Raw genomic sequence first — 19,798 nt, 5'->3', positions numbered from 1 at the left:
CAGTTCATGCCAAGTTTGTGGATTATCCTTATTAAGAAAATGGCAATGAGTCATTTGACTGAATCCCCAGTAACAGGCCAATCCTCTGTGTGGGAGTGGGGTTGGGAGTGCAGTGCGCTCTAGGGGAAAAAATACTTAAGTGGATTTCTTCCATTGAACAAATTGAATATTTGAATGTTACAAGAACAATAACAGCAGAATGTGTGTGATAAACACTAAGTATCACAAACCTGTTTTGTTTGTCTACCTAATTTAGAAATTCAAAGTGCTAGGTCATTCCCTAATTGCTGCCTAGCCCACTTTCTTCTGGTTTAACTCTGGATTCAGCTCAATTTCCATCTACATTGTGTATCCTATACATATATATGTATATATGAAATATATATACATATATATGCATGTATATATACACATATACACATATATATGTATATGTATATCTATGTATGTGTGTGTGTGTATATATATATATACATATATATATACACACACTGATGGGTGAGCTCTATGGGTGCATATCCAACTGCTTAGTACCATACAGTTATGGCACACCATCCATCAATGCACTGTAGGCATATTCTTTCTACCAAATTTTTCCTGCATGGATTGCTAGGTTGAATTCTTTTGAATGGTTATGAATTTCATTTGGGAAGCTTTCCAGTGTCCTAGCCCTTGATGCAGTCAGTATACTGAACTCTTCAAACAAGATAATTTAATGGACTTTATAATTTTTAGGAAATATCTTTTCAAGTTGGACTTGGGGCTAAACTCCTCATCTCCTGGGTTTCTTCAAGTCCCAATTAAAATCCCTTTTTGTACAAGAAACCTTTCTTGTTCCCCCTTAACATCAATGTCTTCCTTATGTTAACTATCTCCAGCGTCTCCCATATAGAGCTTGTTTGCATATGATTGTTTTTCCGTTGTCTTTCCCATTACACCATGAGTTCCTCAAGGGCAGAGACTGTCTTTTGCTTTTCTTTGTATTCCTAGTGCTTAGCACTTAGTAGGTGCTTAATAAATGCTTATTGACATCTCTGATTGACATTCCCATGATAATCATAAACACTACAAAGCTCCCTCTTTCATGTCTTGCTTTTATACTAATGATCAGAAAGTTGTGAATTAGGGTATTTCTTGTTGCAGAGGAATCTTATATTGATCTTTTATTTATATTAATATATGATCCACACCTTGTGAGAGGAGAGTCTTTAACACTGAATGTGCTCTATCAAATCAAAAGGTGTTCTTTTTTATATTCAACAAAAACAAAGTTGCATATTGTTTGTGTACATACAGGTTCTAAATAGAAAGATGTGGTCTTCTGTAGAATATATGAAACTTTTCTCAATCCTCATTTTCTCTGTGTTTCTCATATTTCTCTCTGCCACTTATGTACACTTTAGCCAAGTAGGACAAATGCTTCATGGTAGGAATTTTCCTATGCCCATGATTGTACATTTTATTATTAGCTTTTTTCCTCACCATGGACATTCCCTCTTCATTCCTCCACCACTTTTGCTTTTTTTAATTGTATTTTTTTCCTGAATTACATGTCAAGACAATTTTTAGCATTCATTTTTATGATTTTTGAATTCCACATTTTTTTTCCCTTCCTTCCTACCCTCCCTTCTTCCAAAAAGCGTAGGCAATTTGATACAGGTTACACATGTGCTATCACTGAAAACATATTTCCATATTAGGCACAATTCTGAAAGAAGAAACAGATCAAAAGAAGGGAAAAAAACACAAAAAAGAATTTAAAAAGTGAAAAAAGTATACTTTAATTTGTATTCAGAGTCCATCAGTTTTTTTATCTGCATTTGGATAGCATTTTTTTTTGTGAGTCCTCTGTACTTGTCTTGGATGAGAAGAACTGAGTCATGATTGATCATCACACAATGTTGCCGATACTGTGCATGATGTTTTTCTTTCACTTAATTTCACTTTCCTCATACAAGTTTTTCCAGGTTTTTCTGAAATCTGCCTGTTCATCATTTATTATTGTCCATTCCATTCATATACCATAACTTGTTCAGCCATCCCCAAATTGATGGTTATCAACTCAAACTCCAATTCTTTGCCACCACAAAAAAGAGCTACTATAAATATTTTTGTACATGTGAGTCCTTTGCCCCTTTTTTATGAAGTTCATTAATGGCTTGTTCAATTTCTTTTTCTAAGATGGGGTTATTTAGGCATTCTGTTTCCTGATCTGTTCATCTCTGTAATTTGTTTTTGTAAATATTCATCAATTTCTCTCAGATTGCCAGATATATTGGCACATAATTGGGCAAAATAGTTCCTAATGATTTAATTTCTTCTTCATTGGTGGTGATTTCACCCTCTTCATTTTTGATACTGGGTATTTGGTTTTCTTGTTTTTTGAAATCAAATTAACCAATGGCTTATCTATTTTATTATTTTTTCATAAAACCAGCTCCTAGATTTATTTATTAGCTCTTTTTTTATTTTCAGTCATATGAATTTTAGGATTTCCAATTTGGTGTTCAATTGGAGATTTTTTATTTGTTCTCTTTCTAGGTTGCTGGGTTTTTTTGTAGTTGCTTGCCCAATTCATTGATCTGTTCTTTTTCTATTTTGTTGATGTAAGAATTTAGAGAAATAAATTTTCCCCTAAGTACTGCTTTGACTACATTCCATAAATTTTTTAATTGTTGTTTCTGTGATTTGCTCTTTGATTCACTTATTCTTTAGGATTAAATTATTTAGTTTTCAATTAATTTTTAATCTATCTTTCCATTGCACTTTGTTGAATGTAATTTTTATTGCATTATGATCTGAAAAAATATTTAATATTTCCACCTTTCTACATTTGATTTTGACAGCTTCAAAAACACTGACCATGTATTAGGGCATAAAAATCTCAAAATCAAATGTAAAAAAGTGGAAATATTAAATGTATTCCTTCAGATCATAATGCAATAAAAGCAGTTGGGGCCTGCAGCACCTGGCACAAGAAGCCTGAGACAATGCCCCAGGAGCAGAACTCAAATTTAAAAGGAAGGAAAAAAAGTCAAAAAGGACAAGTATAGCACAACAACAAAAGAACCTGATCATAAAAAGTTATTATGGTGACAGTTATTATGGGGAGATCAAGACACAAACTCAGAAGAGGACAATGTCAAAACACCTGTGGGCAAATCCGTAAAGAAAATTGGGAAGGGATGTTGCAGGCCCTGTTTACCCGGTGCAGCACTGAGGGGGTGGTGGCACTGCTGGAGGCCATAGGGGCCTGGCAGTTTACCTGATGCTGAGCTACACTGAAGCACTTGGCTGGGTGCTGCCTATTTGTCTGGTCTGAAAATTTGCCTGCTGGAGGTTCCCTGTTTGCCCAGAGCTGTGCTGAAGCACTCGGCATTTCTCAGACCTGGAGTCTGCTATTCCCCTGGCTATGCTGAGGCATGTAGGGGATCCCAGTGTTGGCATTTGCCTACCCCACCACACTGGGGCTCAGGATCTACTGCTGGCTTGCTGAGGTGGGGCTTGATGCTGGTTTGCATGGATGCTTCCTATCCTCTACTGTGCTCCCCTTTCACAGAAGTGAGACAGAACTCTCCTGCTGATCTTCCAACTTTCTTAGGCTCAAAGATTGCTTCATCCCAAAGTTTTGCTGGTTGTGCTGTTCCAGGATTTGTTTTGGAATGCAATTTTATGGTTGTTTGGAGGTGAATATAGAGGAGTTACAGCAATTTACTGCTTACTCCACTCTCCTGGCTCATAAAAGTTCCCTACCCCAGACAATTCCAAACAACTCATGATACAAAATGCTATCTACCTCCAGAGAGAGAACTGATGAATTGAGTACAAAATGAAGTATAATTTTCTCATTTTCTTTATTTTTCTTGTTTTTTCAACATGGCTAATATGAAAATATTTTGCAAGATTTCACATGTATAATTTATATCACATTCCTTGCCTTCTCAGTGGGTGGAGGCAGGGTTGGACAGAGATAGAGAATCTGGAACTCTAAATTTTAAAAATCTGACAGCTACAAAGGTATAATGACATCATTCTTCGGCAATTATTATTCTACATGCAGATCAAATATGGCATGGATAAAAACTGTCCCCAGTCAATTTTAAATTTCTCAAATCTTAAGCTTGCTCAATGTCCTCTAACTACTTTTCTAAATCCATAAAGATGTCAGCATATGTGAAATTAAGCTTGGAAATCATTACAAATTTCAGGTCCAATTCTAACTCCTTGAGTCGGAATTATCTATCAAGAAGTATTCTCCTGTCCTAGAGGATTTCTAAAAGATAGATCTTCTGTAGCAAATTCTCTTTTCACTGGTATATTCCTTTCCAATATCTTTGGAGATTTCCTCCATTATCCTTTTGGCTTAGAACTTCTATATGAATTACTTAAAGATACAGTGTGAGTCTCTACAGATAGGTTGATTTTTTTCATGTAAACAAGGTATTCTATGTGTCCCAAGCCCCACTCTCCAAGTGGGGTTCATAGCTCTTCAGGCATGTCAATTCCAATCTTTCTAGGTGTCTTGCTGCTCTCGTCTTATCCTAATGAGAAAGGCAAATGGCCCAGTGAAGAGTGCTCTGAAAACATGAGTTCAAATCCAGCCTCAGACACTACTCACTTAACATCTGCCTGCCTCAGTTTCCTCATTTATAAAATAGGAAGAAAAATAGGATCTAACTTCAAGGGGTGTTGTGAGGATAAATGAGATATTTGTAAAGTGCTATGTAAGTGCTAGCTAGTATTATTATTAGCAATAATAATTTTTTTTTGAAAACTTCCTTAAATGTTTGTTGCCATTTCTGTGCTTTCTTTTTTCTGTTTCTTGCTGCTTTTTAGTTAGCCATTGCTGGAGACCGAGAAGAACTGGCCAAAAAAAAAAAAAAAAAAGCAAAAATGAAGACCTTGTATTGAGCCCTATTTAAGGAAATAACTTAGCTCTATCTTCCTGCTGTTTGGAGCCATTGATGTAAGCAATTTGAACAGTCACAGATTGCGATCTCCATTTTACCTTTATTAAACTTTTATGGCTTTTTCCCCCTAACATCAAAAGTATCTCTATACATTTCTTGTTGCATTTAATTGAGCTTCAAGTTTGTGCTGAGCTTAATTAATTAAAATAGACATAACAGCCTGAAGGGTAGGTGTGGAATACAGATGACCTGGTGAATGTTGAAATTTTTCAGAGAATCAGTTTGGCTCCACAGACTTTTCCTAGAACTTTGGTTGGTAGTAAAAGATTGAGGAAAAGTTAAATAAAGTCGAAATAAACATCTGAATATCCTTCAAAGTGATACGATCATAGATCTAAAGCTGGAGGGCCCAGAATTAGTTGGTCAGTCAATAAGCATTGATTAGTTTTGTGCCAGTTTTGTGCTAAGCAAGGGAGATACAAATACAAAAAAGAAAGACAGTCTCTGTCCTCAAGCAGCTTATGGTCTAATAGCAGAAGGCAACATGCACACACAGAAAGGAAGACGAAAAGGAGAGGGAGGGTTGAAGAGGAAGTATTCAGTTAGAGAAGCCCAAAGGATGCAGCCTGGTGGGAAATATAGGGGCCACTGACCTGGCCACCCTACTTAAATGGAGGTTTGGGGGAGCTCTGAGTTCTGCCCTACAATCAGAGGAGACCCAGAGGCAGAAGGTACAGATGAGGGCATTCACAGGCAACACTCCAAATCTCACCCCTTCTGCTCCCCAACGTTGTCACATCTGTCCCCTTCTTGGCATCCTCCAAAATTGTTTGCATAGACTGTCCCCCCAGCCTTGTTCTTCATTTTTCATTTCCGTTCTTGGTGGCCACAGGGCTTGGCCCCTAGCAGCGGCGACATTCCTCCTCGTTGTCCTCTCTGTGGCACAGTTCTGAGTATTCTCTCCTCTCCAGGTGGTCTGACTGCTCCTCCTTGTGCTTTTTACCTTCACACTCGTCCCACGGTCCCCCTTCTCACTCACTCCCTCAAACGGGTCTGTGCCTACTCCAGTCCATCCCCCTCACATTCTGGAAAGGCCAAGGTCTCCCAGTGCGTCCTGGGCATCTCCAGTCCTCCAGCCCGGACCATAGCTGGCCACTGGACCCAGATGGCTCAGGAGGAGAAGTGAGGCTGGTGCCCTGCCCAGTCCGCCCTCCCTCGGAGCGACAAGTGCAGGGCATGTGCAGGTCATGTCACCATTTCTCCCCTCCGCCCCCCAAGGCTCTGCCTTCCCTCGCTCCGGTCCCTTGCGCTGGAGGCCTTTCCCACAGGCTGATAGCCCTCCCTTTCCCGCTGAGGTTGCCCTTCTTGGGCTCCCTCAGGGCCTTAGACAAGTTTGCCCGCCGTCTCCGCGCCCGGCCAGCGGTGCGCTCCCGGGGCCGCTGCCAGGCTTAAGGAGCGCTCGTCGCGCGGACTTCGTGTCCCCGGGCTAATGAAATCAGCACAGGAATGGCTGCTCGCCTCCTCGCCAGCGCGCGACCGCGCGGTCTTCCGGATCTAGCCCGGGCCGGGACGCGGGGCCGGGACGCGGGGCCGGGACCCCGGCTCTCCCCCGGGCTCCGACTGACTCGGGGGCTTTGGGCGGGGAGGAGACGCGCCCTCCCGGCACCCCCAGTCGGTCGCTAGGGGGAGCCTGGGCTCGCACCCCGCCCCGTCCCTGCTCCGACCGGAGCCAAAGCCGTATATATCCTCGGCAGACAGCTTGGTGCGCCTCAGCCCCTAGTCATGGCCTCCCGGCTGCTGTGCGGGGCCCTCCGCGGGTGGAGCCGCAGGACCAGCCAGCCTTGGGTCCCTATCGCCCCGAGTACTAGGCGAGTGTCCGGCCGAGGCCTGGCTGGGGGCAGAGGGGCGGGGGCTGGGGGACGGAGCCCCTCATGGCACGAAACAAAGTTTGTGGGTTCCCTTTGCTGGCGGGTAGCGCAGCCTGGGAAATGGGCACCGCCCGGGGCTGAGCCTCCCGATCCCGCGGGCCGTGGGGAGCCGGGTGGGGTCGCTTCCTGGCGCAGGTGCCGCGGGGCCAGACTTCTTGGCCCGCTTCTCCGCCCCCGACCCTGCCCCACCAGCTCCCCCGCGGCGGGGCCGGCAGTTGTTCCAGCTGCGGGCCCCGCGCCCCGCGCCCAGGGCTGCTGCGGGGGGGGAGGAGCGGAGCCGCGGCTGGAGGTGGAGGAGGTGGGGAGACCCTGCTCTGGACGGTCCGTGAACTCTGGCCTCCTTTCCTCTCCCCGGAGGGACCAGAATCTTGACCGTGAACTTTGGCCTCCTTTCTCGGGCAGAAGGGCTCAAGGTCGTGACCGTGAACTTTGGCCTCCTTTCCCCTGCCGGAAGCCCCGGCCCCGAGCCTTCGCCTCCGTAGCCGCCGCTGCTCAGTGGAGGGGCCGGGGGTCCTCCCGCAGCTCCGCGCTGGACGTCCGGCTGCATCCTCTTCGGGCGGATGGGAAGGCGGAGGACCGCTAGCCTGGGAGCCCCCGAGGGCCGCGTCCCCAGACCCCCCACCGCGCCTGGCCCGTGGCGGGCCCGAGAGATCCGAGACACCGGGGGAAGTGGGGATGTTATCTGTGCTTGTTAGACCGGGTGAAACCGCCTGGGCCGCTCGCAAACTTTGGGGTCGTCCTTTACTCTGTCAAAGTTACACAGGCCCCCCCCCCCCAGCCTTTATTTATAGCTGTCAACCTTCTCTGTATTAGCGATGACCACACCCTAGCCTCTGCCCCCCAAAGCGCCCCTCCGCTGTACTTGGATTCTTTGCCCCATGACCCTTCTTTCAAACGTGGAGGGATGCGCCATCCACTGAGGAGGTCCTCTTTGGGGAAAGGAAATCAATTAGTATTGATGACTTTGATTTATTTTTTCCATTTGAGCATAGGAGTCCCTCTAGGGAAGGGAGCTAGCCCTGCCTACCAAACTAGACTAAACTGCCTGTGGACAGTAAACAGGTGGAGTAGCGGATGATTTAGTTAAGAACGTACCCTTGTAGAAATAAAATAGTCATAGGATGGTAAGGCTCTGTAAAAGCTTTATTCCCCTTCTAGCTGTTGGGAAAAGGGGCTGCCTGAAGGTTGAGTTCTGACTCTAGGGGAGAGGGGAGTTGGCCAAGTCTTAGTAGATAAGCTCCCGTTTTTCTGGAGCTAGAGTTCAAGTGAAGCAATGGAATCTTCTCAGGTTGGCAGCTGGAAGACAGGGGAAGGGGAAATGACCAACTCCAAAGTGCCACAAACTACCTTTTCCCCTGTAAATTTGCTGGTTACAAAGACATCACCTGGAGGGCAAGGACTTCTGGGCTAATCCCACTTTGATACCTAGATGTTATTGCTGGATTAAGAAGGTTTAGGAGAGTGTAGTAACAGGTGAGATAATCCACCTTGTCCGACTGAATAAAACATGTTCCCGTATTTTTGTTATTGTTCCTGTCTTCTGTTATAAAAATCAATTGTTAATCATATGTCATCTCAGACATCTGAGGAGTAAAATGACCTGGCTTGATATGCAAATGCTGGCTTTGCAAATTAAACCATAAAAAAACCCAAAAAATAAACCAAAAGTTTCTTTTTATTTCATGTAATTAATTTGAAACTCACCAGCATTGGAGAATGGTGTATGTTCGTTGTTATTCAGAGTTCTTTCCCAGGGACGCTTTGTTCTTCTTACGTGTTTTGTAAACCTGAGAGTGCTAGGTAAATGTAATGTATAGTTTTATTCTCTCTTGATAAGATTCCGTTAGAATTGATAATAACAAATAATAATAGTTTCTTATTATGAGGTGAATTTTGTTCAATTAGTAAGTTTTCGAAAATTGTGGTTTTGGAATTCATCCATTATTCAAATAGAATTATCCTGTCTAGGCAAGTCACTTAACCTCTGTTGATCTCGGTTTGCTCATCTATAAAATGCGGAGAACAATAGCACCTACCTCTTAGTATTGTTTTGAGGATCATATGAGATAGCGGATTTTGTCAAATGACCCTCAGTCACAGTATAAATGCTAGTTGTTATTATTTTATTTTATTATTACTATCGTCATTTTAAGCCTAGGCAGGTATCTGACACATTATCTTTCTGGTCCTGAAGTGACTCTCTTGAAAGTCATAACTTTTCATTGTTTAATGAAGTCGTGGATGACAGTAGCCTGAGAGAGATAAAGCAATAGACTATTTAAAAAGCCTATTTGCTAACGGGCCTTTGAATTGGTTTTTTTTTTAAGGTCCTCACACGCTGGGGAGAAAGGTCGGCTTGAAAGTCCATCTGCCAAAAGCCTCACAGATGTCGGCATTCGGAGAATCTTCTCTTCAGACCATGACATATTCAGGGAAAGTGTCCGGAAGTTCTTTCAGGATGAGGTGATTCCACATCACTCAGAGTAAATAAGACAATTTTTGTTTCCATTTTGAATATTATGAATTTAGATATAGCCTCAGCATGGCGATATCTTACAAAAGTAAGGGCCTTTCCTCATCTGCTTTGTATATTTTGGACCTGATTGCTACATGGTCATTTCAGACCATTGTTTGGGTATTAATTAGTCCCTTGTTCTTAATGAACAGCTGAACCTGTTTTATTCAGAATGTTTATGTAAGTTTGGTGGTATATTCACATCATTATGACAAGAATTGTGCTTTTATTATACAACTTTCAAAACCAGATGTGTTTTTTTTTTTAACCTAAGTGACAACTAGGGACTAAAGAGGATAGAGCGCTGGCATGGAGTCAGGAAGACCCAAGTACAAATCTGGCCTCAGATAGACTAGATGTGTGATCAACCCTTCAGCAGTCACTCACCTTCTGCCTGCCTCAGTTTCCTCATCTATTACATTGGGATAATAATAGTACCTGCCTCTTAAAGTTGTTGTGTGGATTAAATGAGATAATATTTTTAAAGTGCTTTGCAAACCCAGCATATTATAAATACTATTATTACTTCTATCTACTTAAGTTGGAAAGATGCCATTTTTATAGAATGGATCAGGACCAAGATCATCTTCAGAAATGGAAATTTACCTCTCTAACTCAGAAAAATAAAATGGCTTGCATTTCTCTGGGACTTTAAAAGGTTTTTTCACTGAAACCCTAAGAGGTAGATGGTACAAAAATATCTCTGTTTTGCAAATGGATAAAAAACCTGATTTATGAGACTTGTCCAAGGCAGCATAGCTACTAAGAGTCAGACTCAGGACTCTATTCCAAGTTGTGTAACCCCCCTTCCAAGTCAGTTCAGTGTCTTTCTGCTGTATTTTCCTGCTTTTGCTCGCCCTGATATTCAATTTCTTACCAGTATTCAGAGGGAACAGGGAGTAGTGGATAGAGAATGATTTTGAAGTTAGGAAGACCTGAGTTCAAATCTATCCTCCGGATAGGTATTACCAGACTATTTTCAATCAGTCATAAACATTTTTTTTTTTAGTTTTCAACATTCATTGTTATAAGATTTTGAGTTCCAAATTTTTTCTCCCTTCCTTCTCCTCTCCCCAAGACAAAAACAATCTGATATAGGTTATACATGTGCAATCATATTAGTCATGTTGTGAAAGAAGAATCAGAACAAAAGGGAAAACCATGAGAAAGAAAAAAATGTGAAAATCATGTTCTTTGATCCACATTCAGATTTCATAGTTCTTTCTCTGAATGTGGATAACATTTTCTGTCATGAGTCCTTTGGTATTGTCTTAGATCATCGTATTGCTAAGAAGATCTAAGTTGATCATAGCTGATCAGTGCACAGTGTTGTTGCTGTGTCCAATGTTCTCCTGGTCCTCCTTGCTTCACTCAGCAACAGTTCATTTAAATTTTTTCAGGTTTTTCTGAAATCCACCTGCACAATAGTATTCTATTAGATTCACATGCCACAACTTGCTCAGCCATTCCCCAGTGGATAGGCATCCCCTCAATTTCCAATTCTTTGCCACCACAAAAAGAGCTGCTATAAATATTTTTGTATATGTGGGTCCTTTTCCCATTTTAATGATCTCTTTGGGATACAGCCCTAGAAGTGATATTGCAGGGGCAAAGTGTATGCACAGTTTATAGTCCTTTGGGCACAGTTCCAAATTGCTCTTCAGAATGGTTGTTGCCAGACAATTCTTAAGGACTATAGAATACAGAGCTGGTGCCAACTTGTATTAATAGAGAGTTTCTTCACTGTAAATCATACACGCTGTAAATCATACACACCAAGTCACATCAGGTGACTTCTTTATCTGTTACTTAAAGCATATACTTTATGGTACTGTTCCTGGTGAGTCACTACAGGGAAGGAAGTTCTAGGCTATTACCCAATAATAAAGCCTTCTCTGTAAATTCCTGATGGCATTTTACATTTTAAATTGAGGCCTTTAAACTGGTGTCCTCTTTCCTAATTACCTTCAAGTGCCATTTTTTTTAAAAGATCCATTTTTTTTTCAACTTACTTAAATATGAAATCTTTAAATGTGAAATACTTCAATGATCCTTTTTTAAATTTCTCTTTTTTTTGGGAAGGGACCTCCCCTTCTCCCAATGAAGAAAAGAAAAATACAATCTTTGTAACAGATCTACAGGTTTGCAGTATTCAAAGATGCACATCTCATTCTGTACCTGGACTTTTGTGAGGAGGGGGGCAACTTATTTCATTATTAGTCCTCTGGAATTATGTTTGAAAAATGCATTGATGATCCAAGACAGTTCTAAAAGATATTATGAGGGAAAATACTTGTCTACATTCAGAGAAAGAACTGATAGAATCCGAATGCAGATTGAAGCATACTATTTTTATTTGGGGTTTTTGTGTGTGTATATTTCTTTTCTTTTTGCTATGTTTCTTTTTTTCACAACATGACTAATGTGGAAATAAGCTTTACATGATTGCACATTTATAACCTATATGAGATTGCTTGCCATCTTGGGCAAGAGAGAGGGGAGGGAGGAACTCAGTCTTTCAAAAAAGTGAAAGTTGAAAATTGTAGATATAATTGGAATAGGTAAAATGCTATTAAATTAAAAAAAAATACATTAAGAAGAGTCTTTCAAAGCTGTTTGTCCCTACAAAGTTGTTGTCATCGTATAACCTGTGTTCCAGTTCATAGACGTCTTCCCAGTTTACTCTGAAACCACTCATTTCATTATTTCTTATGATGTAATGATATTCCATTTTATTCTCTATCATGTTGTTCACCTGCTCCCCAAGTGATGAACACTTCTTGATTTTTCTATTAAATGATAAGGATTGGTGGAACTTCCATTGACCTAAGAAAAAGGAATGGAGTTAATACATATACCACCTGTATATGTGTTGGTTAATTTAAATCGGAAGTGAATGCCTGAATTTCTCAGGATTCCACTCTTTGGAAGCCACATTGTGAAATTGATTATCTTCCTTTCCTCCAGCTGAAAGATGAGTAGAGCAGGATTCCCTGCTTTTGCCTGCCCAATAACTTTCTCAGGAATGTCTTGCTTTGGGACCACATTCTGAGATGCTCAATTTCCTAGCAAAAAAGCAGCATGTTATTTAAATCACAAGGGATAACAGCAGGTCCAAGCATTGCCTGTCATTACTGCTGAGTGCTAGCCAGGTCTAACATGTATACAGGAGAAGAGGAAAGAGAAGAGAGAAGGAAAAAAGAAAGAATAAGGGAAGACATGACCAGTGATTGTATAAGGTGTCATGGCACAGATTGACTTTCTCCATTAGAAGATAAGTAAAAAAGAAGGCCTAACAGTCTGGGAAATGAGAAGTTCTCTAATTCTTAACTTCTTCAACTTTCAGGTGGGAGAAAGCTGGAGAGGTAAGTAGGGAGCTTTGGAAAGAAGCTGGAAAACAAGGACTGCTAGGTATCAACATTGCAGAGAAACATGGCGGTATTGGTGGAGATCTGCTTTCTGCAGCCATTGTCTGGGAGGAGCAGTAAGTGTTTGACTGCATTTTTATTTCTGTTAATTGATATTTCTGTGATGAATAATAAATCACAATGTGGCAGAGCTGGAAAAGACTTTAGGGATTATTTACTGTAATCCCTTTATTTTATTGATAAGGAAACTGAGACCTAGAATGCTCTGTGACTTACCCTTGGTCAGGTGGTAATGAAGTTATGCTTTCAGTTTAGGCTTTCTGATTCACAATTCAGTGCTTTTTCCACTAGATAGGACACCTCACCTCCTGAACTACTTTTAGATGTTAATGCCATGTTTTCCTTTGAAGCCTGAGAACTCAGATTAAATCACTGGGGCTATGGAAATGGGGAGAGGGCAGGGAAAAAGATTGTGGTTAAAAAAAGCTTTGATGATCCAAGACAGTTCCAAAAGATATTATGAGGGAAAATGTGTCTTTTAAATTGTTCAATCTGTAGATGTTGAAAATAGTTATTAAAATATTTTAGTCAAATAGTCATGAAAGTCCATTTATGAGGCTGGCATTTGATCCTTTAAAGAAGAAAATAGCTGGTCATATTTTTTAAGAAACTATGACCAGAGTAAAAGACACAAATGGTCCAGTCATAGAATAAGAGAGGGAGGGGTGGCCCAGTGCATCCATACAATATCAAGAAATAGAGAAAAACATTAGGTTATTCTAAGTGGGTTATATTCTTCATGGTTGGGAGAGGTACCCATATGAGCAAGATAACAGATCCATCAAAATATTTAAAAAATTAATATCAGAATCAAGCAGCACTAATAATACTTATTTTGTCTGGACTTAAATTTTTTCCCCTTATTCTCCCTTCTCTCACCCTTGTCCCTGCTCTTACTTTCTAAGAGCATACTCAAATTGTACAGGCCCTGGATTTAGTCTTCATTCAGACATTGTTATGCCCTATATTGCAAACTATGGATCAGAAGAACAGATTAAACGATTTATCCCTGAGATGGTTGCGGGCAAATGTATTGGGGCCATAGCTATGACAGAACCTGGGGCAGGAAGGTAAGCTGATAGATTTTGTTTGGATGTTCTTAGCAGTCTTGCCAGAAAACGACCTTTGTTTACCGAGAATTTCAAGGTCTGTTATTTTAACAAGTTTCTTTAGTGAAAACAACTATACTTTAGTATCTAATTATTACTCAGGAAAATGTGTCTCTCTTCCCTAGCTATAATTGTTGAGTCATTTCAGTCATGTCTGATTCCTTGTAACTCCATTTGGGGTTTTCTTGGCCAAAATATTCGTGGTTTGCCATTTCCTTCTCCAGCTCATTTTACAGATGAGAAAACTGAGGTAAACAAGTGACTTGCCTAGAGTCACACAGTTAGTAAGCATCTGAAGCCAGTTTTGAACTCAAGAAGATGAGTCTTGTTGTCTCCTGACCCAGCACTTTATTCACTGTGCCAGCTAGCTGTCCTAAGGTATGATCACAACCCAGAAATCTACTCCAAAACTGATCATGCTATTCAGCTGACAAGCATTTATTATTATCAAGAAGGAACCTTAGAAGCCATTGAGTCTAAACCCTCATTTGTGACATGAGGACATGGAGGCCTACCACCCTTAACTAACTTGCCCACGTTCCACTAATAAGTATCTAGGTCAGGATTTGAACCCCGGGCTTCCTAACTCCAAGGCGGTTCTCTATCCACTATACTAGTGGGGTCAAACTTAAATAGAAATGGTCAGGAAGAACTGAGTTCCAATCTGACCTCAGACACTACCTGTGTGACCCTGGGCAGTCACTTACCCTCCCCTTACTCACTTAATCCACTGAAGAAGAAAATGACAAACCACTCCAGGATCTTTGCCAAGAAAACCTCCTGGACACCATTGGCTTGCTCTGGTCCACAGAATCATAAAGAGCTGGACACAACTGAATGACTGAACAAAGGCAACGACAGATGTGCTAAGTGCTTTATAAATATTCTGAGTAGGAATGCCTCCTTCATATGGTCTAATACAGTGTAGTGTGACAGAGAAGGCAGCACTAGCAGCTGAGGGGATCTGCCAAAGTGTTGCTTAAGATAACAGATACATCAAAATATTGAAAAAATTCATATCAGAATCAAGCAGCACTCATACTTATTTTGTCTGGACTTAAATTTTTTCCCCTTGTTCTCCCCTCTCCCGCCCTTATCCCTACTCTTACTTTCTGTAAATTTTTTTCCTGTAAAGGAAAGAGGAGGAGGAAGATTCAATCAGAGGCGCTTGATTCTATTATAACAAAAACAGCAACAGATCCTGCTTTGCTGCGGTCACAAGTGCCTGGCACAGAGCCAGTTCTTAATAAATGTTTGTTGACTGAGTCGTGGAGGTGTAGGTTGGGGCCTTTGTGAAGGGATTTAAATGCGAAATACAGGCATTTATGTCTTATACTGGAGGCAATAGGGAGCCATTGGAGTTGAGTGAGCAATGGAGTGTGACATCATCAGATTTGTGCTTAAGGAAGATTTTCATGTTGACTTTGTCTCTGTTGATTTAGAATCCTGTCATCTTCCTGGGGCTGTTGCCCTTTCTGTGAAGGTCTGACAAATCCCCCATTGAAATCCCTCTTGCTCTTCTATTATGCGTCCGCCTGCTCTGGGGCAGTGAGTGCCTAGTCCTTAGCCCCTCAGTAACAGAAGATTATTGAGTGAGGCCTCACCATCTCATTCATCTATGATGAAAAGCTGAAGTAACCTTAACCAGGAAGCATCATATCGTACATGCTGATAATGTTTAATATAAAATTTTGGAATAATCTCTTTGTTCTCTCTGAAGCAAACTCAGAGAATGCCTCTTCCTATGTCAACAAAAAAGCCTGCCAGGGCTGACTTAACATTCCTTAAGAGACCTCTAACCTAAGACACTATCTTGAATAATGGGAAGTTTTCCATATCTTAATATTTGTAGACATATACCATGTTATGGCATGTTAATGGTAAAGGAAACAGACATCTTGGGTCGTAATTTCTATGTGAAATTTTGTCAAACTCTGTTATCTTATTGTATTTACAACCTATGCAATTAAGAAATTCCTTTCTAATGGTCTAGTTAATCACTCATGGAGATCATAAATCTGAAGGACACAGAACACTTCTTTGTCCTAAAACAGATTTAAGGCTGCCCAATTCTTTGTATCGGTAGCCAGAACATTTCTGGCTCCATAATGCATTATGTTACCGTTTTCTTTAATAGGGAATTGATCAATTAATTAATTAAATCATAAAATGTATGCATTTAGCCTGTTGCCTTTTCTTTAACAAAGTTTTCAGGTCAACAATGCTTACTAGGTCTTGGTTCTGCCTACTTCAGTGACGTGGCAGAGATATACATTTGGTTTTGGTTTTGTTTTTAACCATTCATTCAACATATTCGTTCATTTAGCACATTCATGCCAATAAAGGGGGTAAATTAGTACTCTTTCCTCTCTCTCTCTTTATTTACTGTATTGCCTTAAACTTCTCAGTCTGTCCAGGCATGGTTGAACATACCTGGGATCTCTGCTCCTGGGAAGATTGTGCTGACTGTGCTATTATATCCCCATTTTACAGTTGAGTAAACTGAGTCAGACAAGTTAAGTGACTTACCCAGAGCCACACAGCTGCTAAGTGTCCGAATTTGGATTTGAACTCAGGTCTTACTGAAGTGCTTTCATATCATGCCATCAATCATTTATCATTACTTATGCAACTACTATGTGAAGCACTGCAGTGGTGTTGGGAGTACGTAGGCAAAAATGAAGTTTTTTCTCCTTTACTGATATGCCTTATACACATTTTTTCCCATTTTCATACTTACCTATGATGTGCATTACTCTGGATATGTCTATATACTTATATATCTCCTTTTGGATGCAACAGAAGATGCAATGCTTATAATTTTTGTTACATCAAGTTGATAGTGTTTTCCTTTATGCCCTAAGAGTTTTAGAAGATATGTTTAAATCCACCTTAGTTATTAATTGCCTCTCATGTTTTATAACCAGTTATTTCTGTATTATTTTTGTGTTGGATGTTTACTGGGTGGTGACATTAGTTTCTTTTATTTTTTTTCCTCTTACCAATTTCAGTGACTTACAGGGAGTAAGAACAAATGCAAAGAAGGATGGAAGTGACTGGATTCTCAATGGTAGCAAGGTATGTAAAACCTAACACTTCTAGCCAAACCAATTTCAGTTCAGTTTCCAACTCTTACCCTCTTTTAGCTCCCATATGTGTTGTTTCCCCATTGGAATATAAATTCCTTGATGACAAGGATACTCTTGCTTGATTGTATTTGTATTTTTAAAAAATTTGTTTTATGTAAAGTATAAGATTTTAAATACTTTTATATTGTACAGATGAGGAAACTAAGGCAAACAGAAGTTAAGTGACTTACCCAGGGTCACACAGCTAATAATTGTCTACAACTGGATTTTAACTTAAGTCTTCCTGACTCTAGGGCCTAGGGCTCTATCCACTATGACTCCCAGCTGCTTCTGTGAGTTTTGTACCTTGTACCTTTCTAGAACTGTATTCCATTCATCAGTGCCTCTCCACCAAAGTACAAGTGATAGCTCTGAGGTCAAATTTACCTGCTTGTGTTAAGGTTTGTTCTTGCTAATTTATGTGTAAGTATTTGGTTTATGTATAAGTATTTAATGCCTTGTGCTTTATTACTTGATCCTTTCTTAGATTTAGTCTCCTAAATGCCTCTCTTTGTCATCCAAATTCCTTTATAAAATGGTTCCAACGTATTCCTTCAATTACTCAACCAATAAACATTTATTAAGTACTTATTATGTCCAAGGCACTGTGCTAACCTTTCAGCATCATTTTACCCTATTATTTCCCTAATCTTATGCTAAGATCCAGCCAAACTGACCTTTTGTTTATCCCTCACACACATGACACTATGTTTCCTGTCTCTTCATCTTTGTACAGACTGTCTCTCAATCCTGGACTTATGTATGTCCTTTAGAATCTGTCTCTAAAATGTCTCTACCTTTTACAGATCGGTATCTATCTAGATACAGAAGGAGACTTGGCATAGTTTAAAGTGGAATGAAGTGTCTAAGTCACTGAGCTCTTGCTCACCCCAGGTCAAATGTAGGACTTTTCTCTGAAGTAATATGCCCCTCTTAACTCCATAGACCTTTGTAAAATATAGTGGACATCTTTTGTGTGGTATTAAAGGGCAGGTAGATTTTTAGTGCCCTTCTCAGGAAATTAGGCTCAAAATTGAAGTGGGAATCCAGTAGCATATTATGAAAGAGGAATAAGAATATATGTGAAGAAATATTCTGTCCTGTACATAGTAGTCACTTAAGAGATTTTTGTTGAATTGAATCTAATTATATAGAAATAGCAAATTGGAAAGACCCTTGGGTTTGTAGTCAGGGGATCTAAACTCTAGTAGCACTATTGCCATCAGTCAATTAAGCCCAGGCACTCTGAAGTTCCACCATCTGTAAGGTAAGACTAATGGGCAAGTTGAATCCTGGAGGATAGCTGGATTTGTAGTTAACATTTAAGTTCCACACTTGTTCATGAAACCTTTTCCTTATGTGAGCCAGGGGAAAACTCTTGGCCTCAGTTTCTTCACGTGAAAGTGTTAAATTGGAATACCTTTCAGTTATGTATATTCCAGGTTTAAATGTGTGATTCTTTGATCTTTAACTGTCTCCTTAGGGTTATTGTAAGGAATAAAGGAGGTAATGAGCATGAAATTACTTTACCCTATTATTGTGATTTGTCTTGTAACAAGTTCTGTTCTTTGTGTTTCTCTAATACTTTTATATGAGAAGAGAAAAATGCCAGACTTCAGGCTTTCCTTCTCACTCACTTTAGCCAAACTGGTCTAACTGATGTTTCTTCATGCATTATAGTCCATCTCCTGTCTGCAATGCTAACTTCTTAAGGCTCAACTCAAGAAACACCATAATAAGAGACTTTTCCTGTTTCCTCAATGGGGAATGCTCCCTTTCCCTTCCCATATCCAGATTACTTTGTATTTATTTATGTGAGCATCCCAGGGAGAACAAGCTTATGATCTTCAGCCTTTCTTTTTATTTGGTCCTCTCATTCACACTTGAGACATAGAAGATGAGAAGTAAGAACTTGTTGAATTACACAGAATTGCCCTTCTAAATATTGTTATATAAATGCCACAGTCCTGTGATGGACTTTGCCTCCAGTATTTCATTCTAGGGTGTTTTCTAACTGTCCATTGGACAATTGTTTTTGATTTGAAAACAGAGTGTACTGCTTGCCATTTTTTACTGTCTTAGCAGAACAAATGTTGAGAGACACTGCTCTTGCCAGCACTTGGATCTTTTCCTTTGCATTCCTTTCTGAGAAATGAATTCTGTCGTTTAGCTGACTCTACAGAAGTGAGGAGCAAGCATCTGATAATGCCTTTGGCTTATTCTGAAGAAATAGAGGTCTTCCTTTTCAGCACACAGACTTGGAACACTATAGAACAGTAATAAAGACTAGACCTGTGATTCATTGGCATAGAGAATTCCTACCAATGCAGACTGACCCCTCCACTACAATTTAGAGAGCTGCCTAGAGTACTGACTAAGAGATTAATTTGACTTTTCCAGGATCACACAGCTAGTATGTGTCAGAGGAGAGACTTGAACTCAGGTCTTATTGACTTATGAGGGCAGCACTCCTAACATTACACTATACTGTCTCCTTGGAGCATTATAAAGTATGTTGATGTTTTGTGTTTTTATACAGGTCTTTATTACTAATGGGTGGATGAGTGATTTAGTGATCGTAGTTGCTGTTACAAACCGTGAAGCTCGCTCTCCTGCCCATGGTATTAGCCTTTTCCTAGTGGAAAATGGGATGAAAGGATTCATCAAGGGACGAAAGCTTCATAAAATGGGATTGAAAGCTCAGGTAAGCCATAGCACATGCAGTAGTTGATTAATAACAATGTTTGTTTGATATTGAACATTTTAGGTGGGGCAGTAGT

At 40.3% G+C, this 19,798-nt stretch overlaps 1 protein-coding gene across 2 annotated transcripts in view; it reads left to right on the top strand.

Annotated features, from left to right (window-relative positions):
- The first annotated feature begins 6,581 nt into the window (after positions 1-6,581).
- The window catches only part of ACADL (acyl-CoA dehydrogenase long chain), a 43,374-nt gene continuing 30,157 nt past the window's right edge, over positions 6,582-19,798 (top strand). The window contains exons 1-6 of one of the 2 annotated variants that reach the window (XM_072617464.1): positions 6,582-6,778; positions 9,166-9,321; positions 12,700-12,837; positions 13,687-13,851; positions 16,902-16,968; positions 19,558-19,722. In XM_072617464.1, coding sequence (XP_072473565.1) covers positions 6,693-6,778; positions 9,166-9,321; positions 12,700-12,837; positions 13,687-13,851; positions 16,902-16,968; positions 19,558-19,722 — 777 coding nt within the window. In that variant the 5' untranslated portion in view covers positions 6,582-6,692. The remainder of the gene's footprint in view (positions 6,779-9,165; positions 9,322-12,699; positions 12,838-13,686; positions 13,852-16,901; positions 16,969-19,557; positions 19,723-19,798) is intronic. The other variant, XM_072617465.1, reaches the window with a different exon arrangement.

This window comes from Notamacropus eugenii, chromosome 6 (genome assembly GCF_028372415.1).
Source record: "Notamacropus eugenii isolate mMacEug1 chromosome 6, mMacEug1.pri_v2, whole genome shotgun sequence".
Taxonomy (NCBI): domain Eukaryota; kingdom Metazoa; phylum Chordata; class Mammalia; order Diprotodontia; family Macropodidae; genus Notamacropus; species Notamacropus eugenii.
Note: the sequence above shows the minus strand (reverse complement) of the source record. Positions and strands in the feature narration are given on the sequence as shown.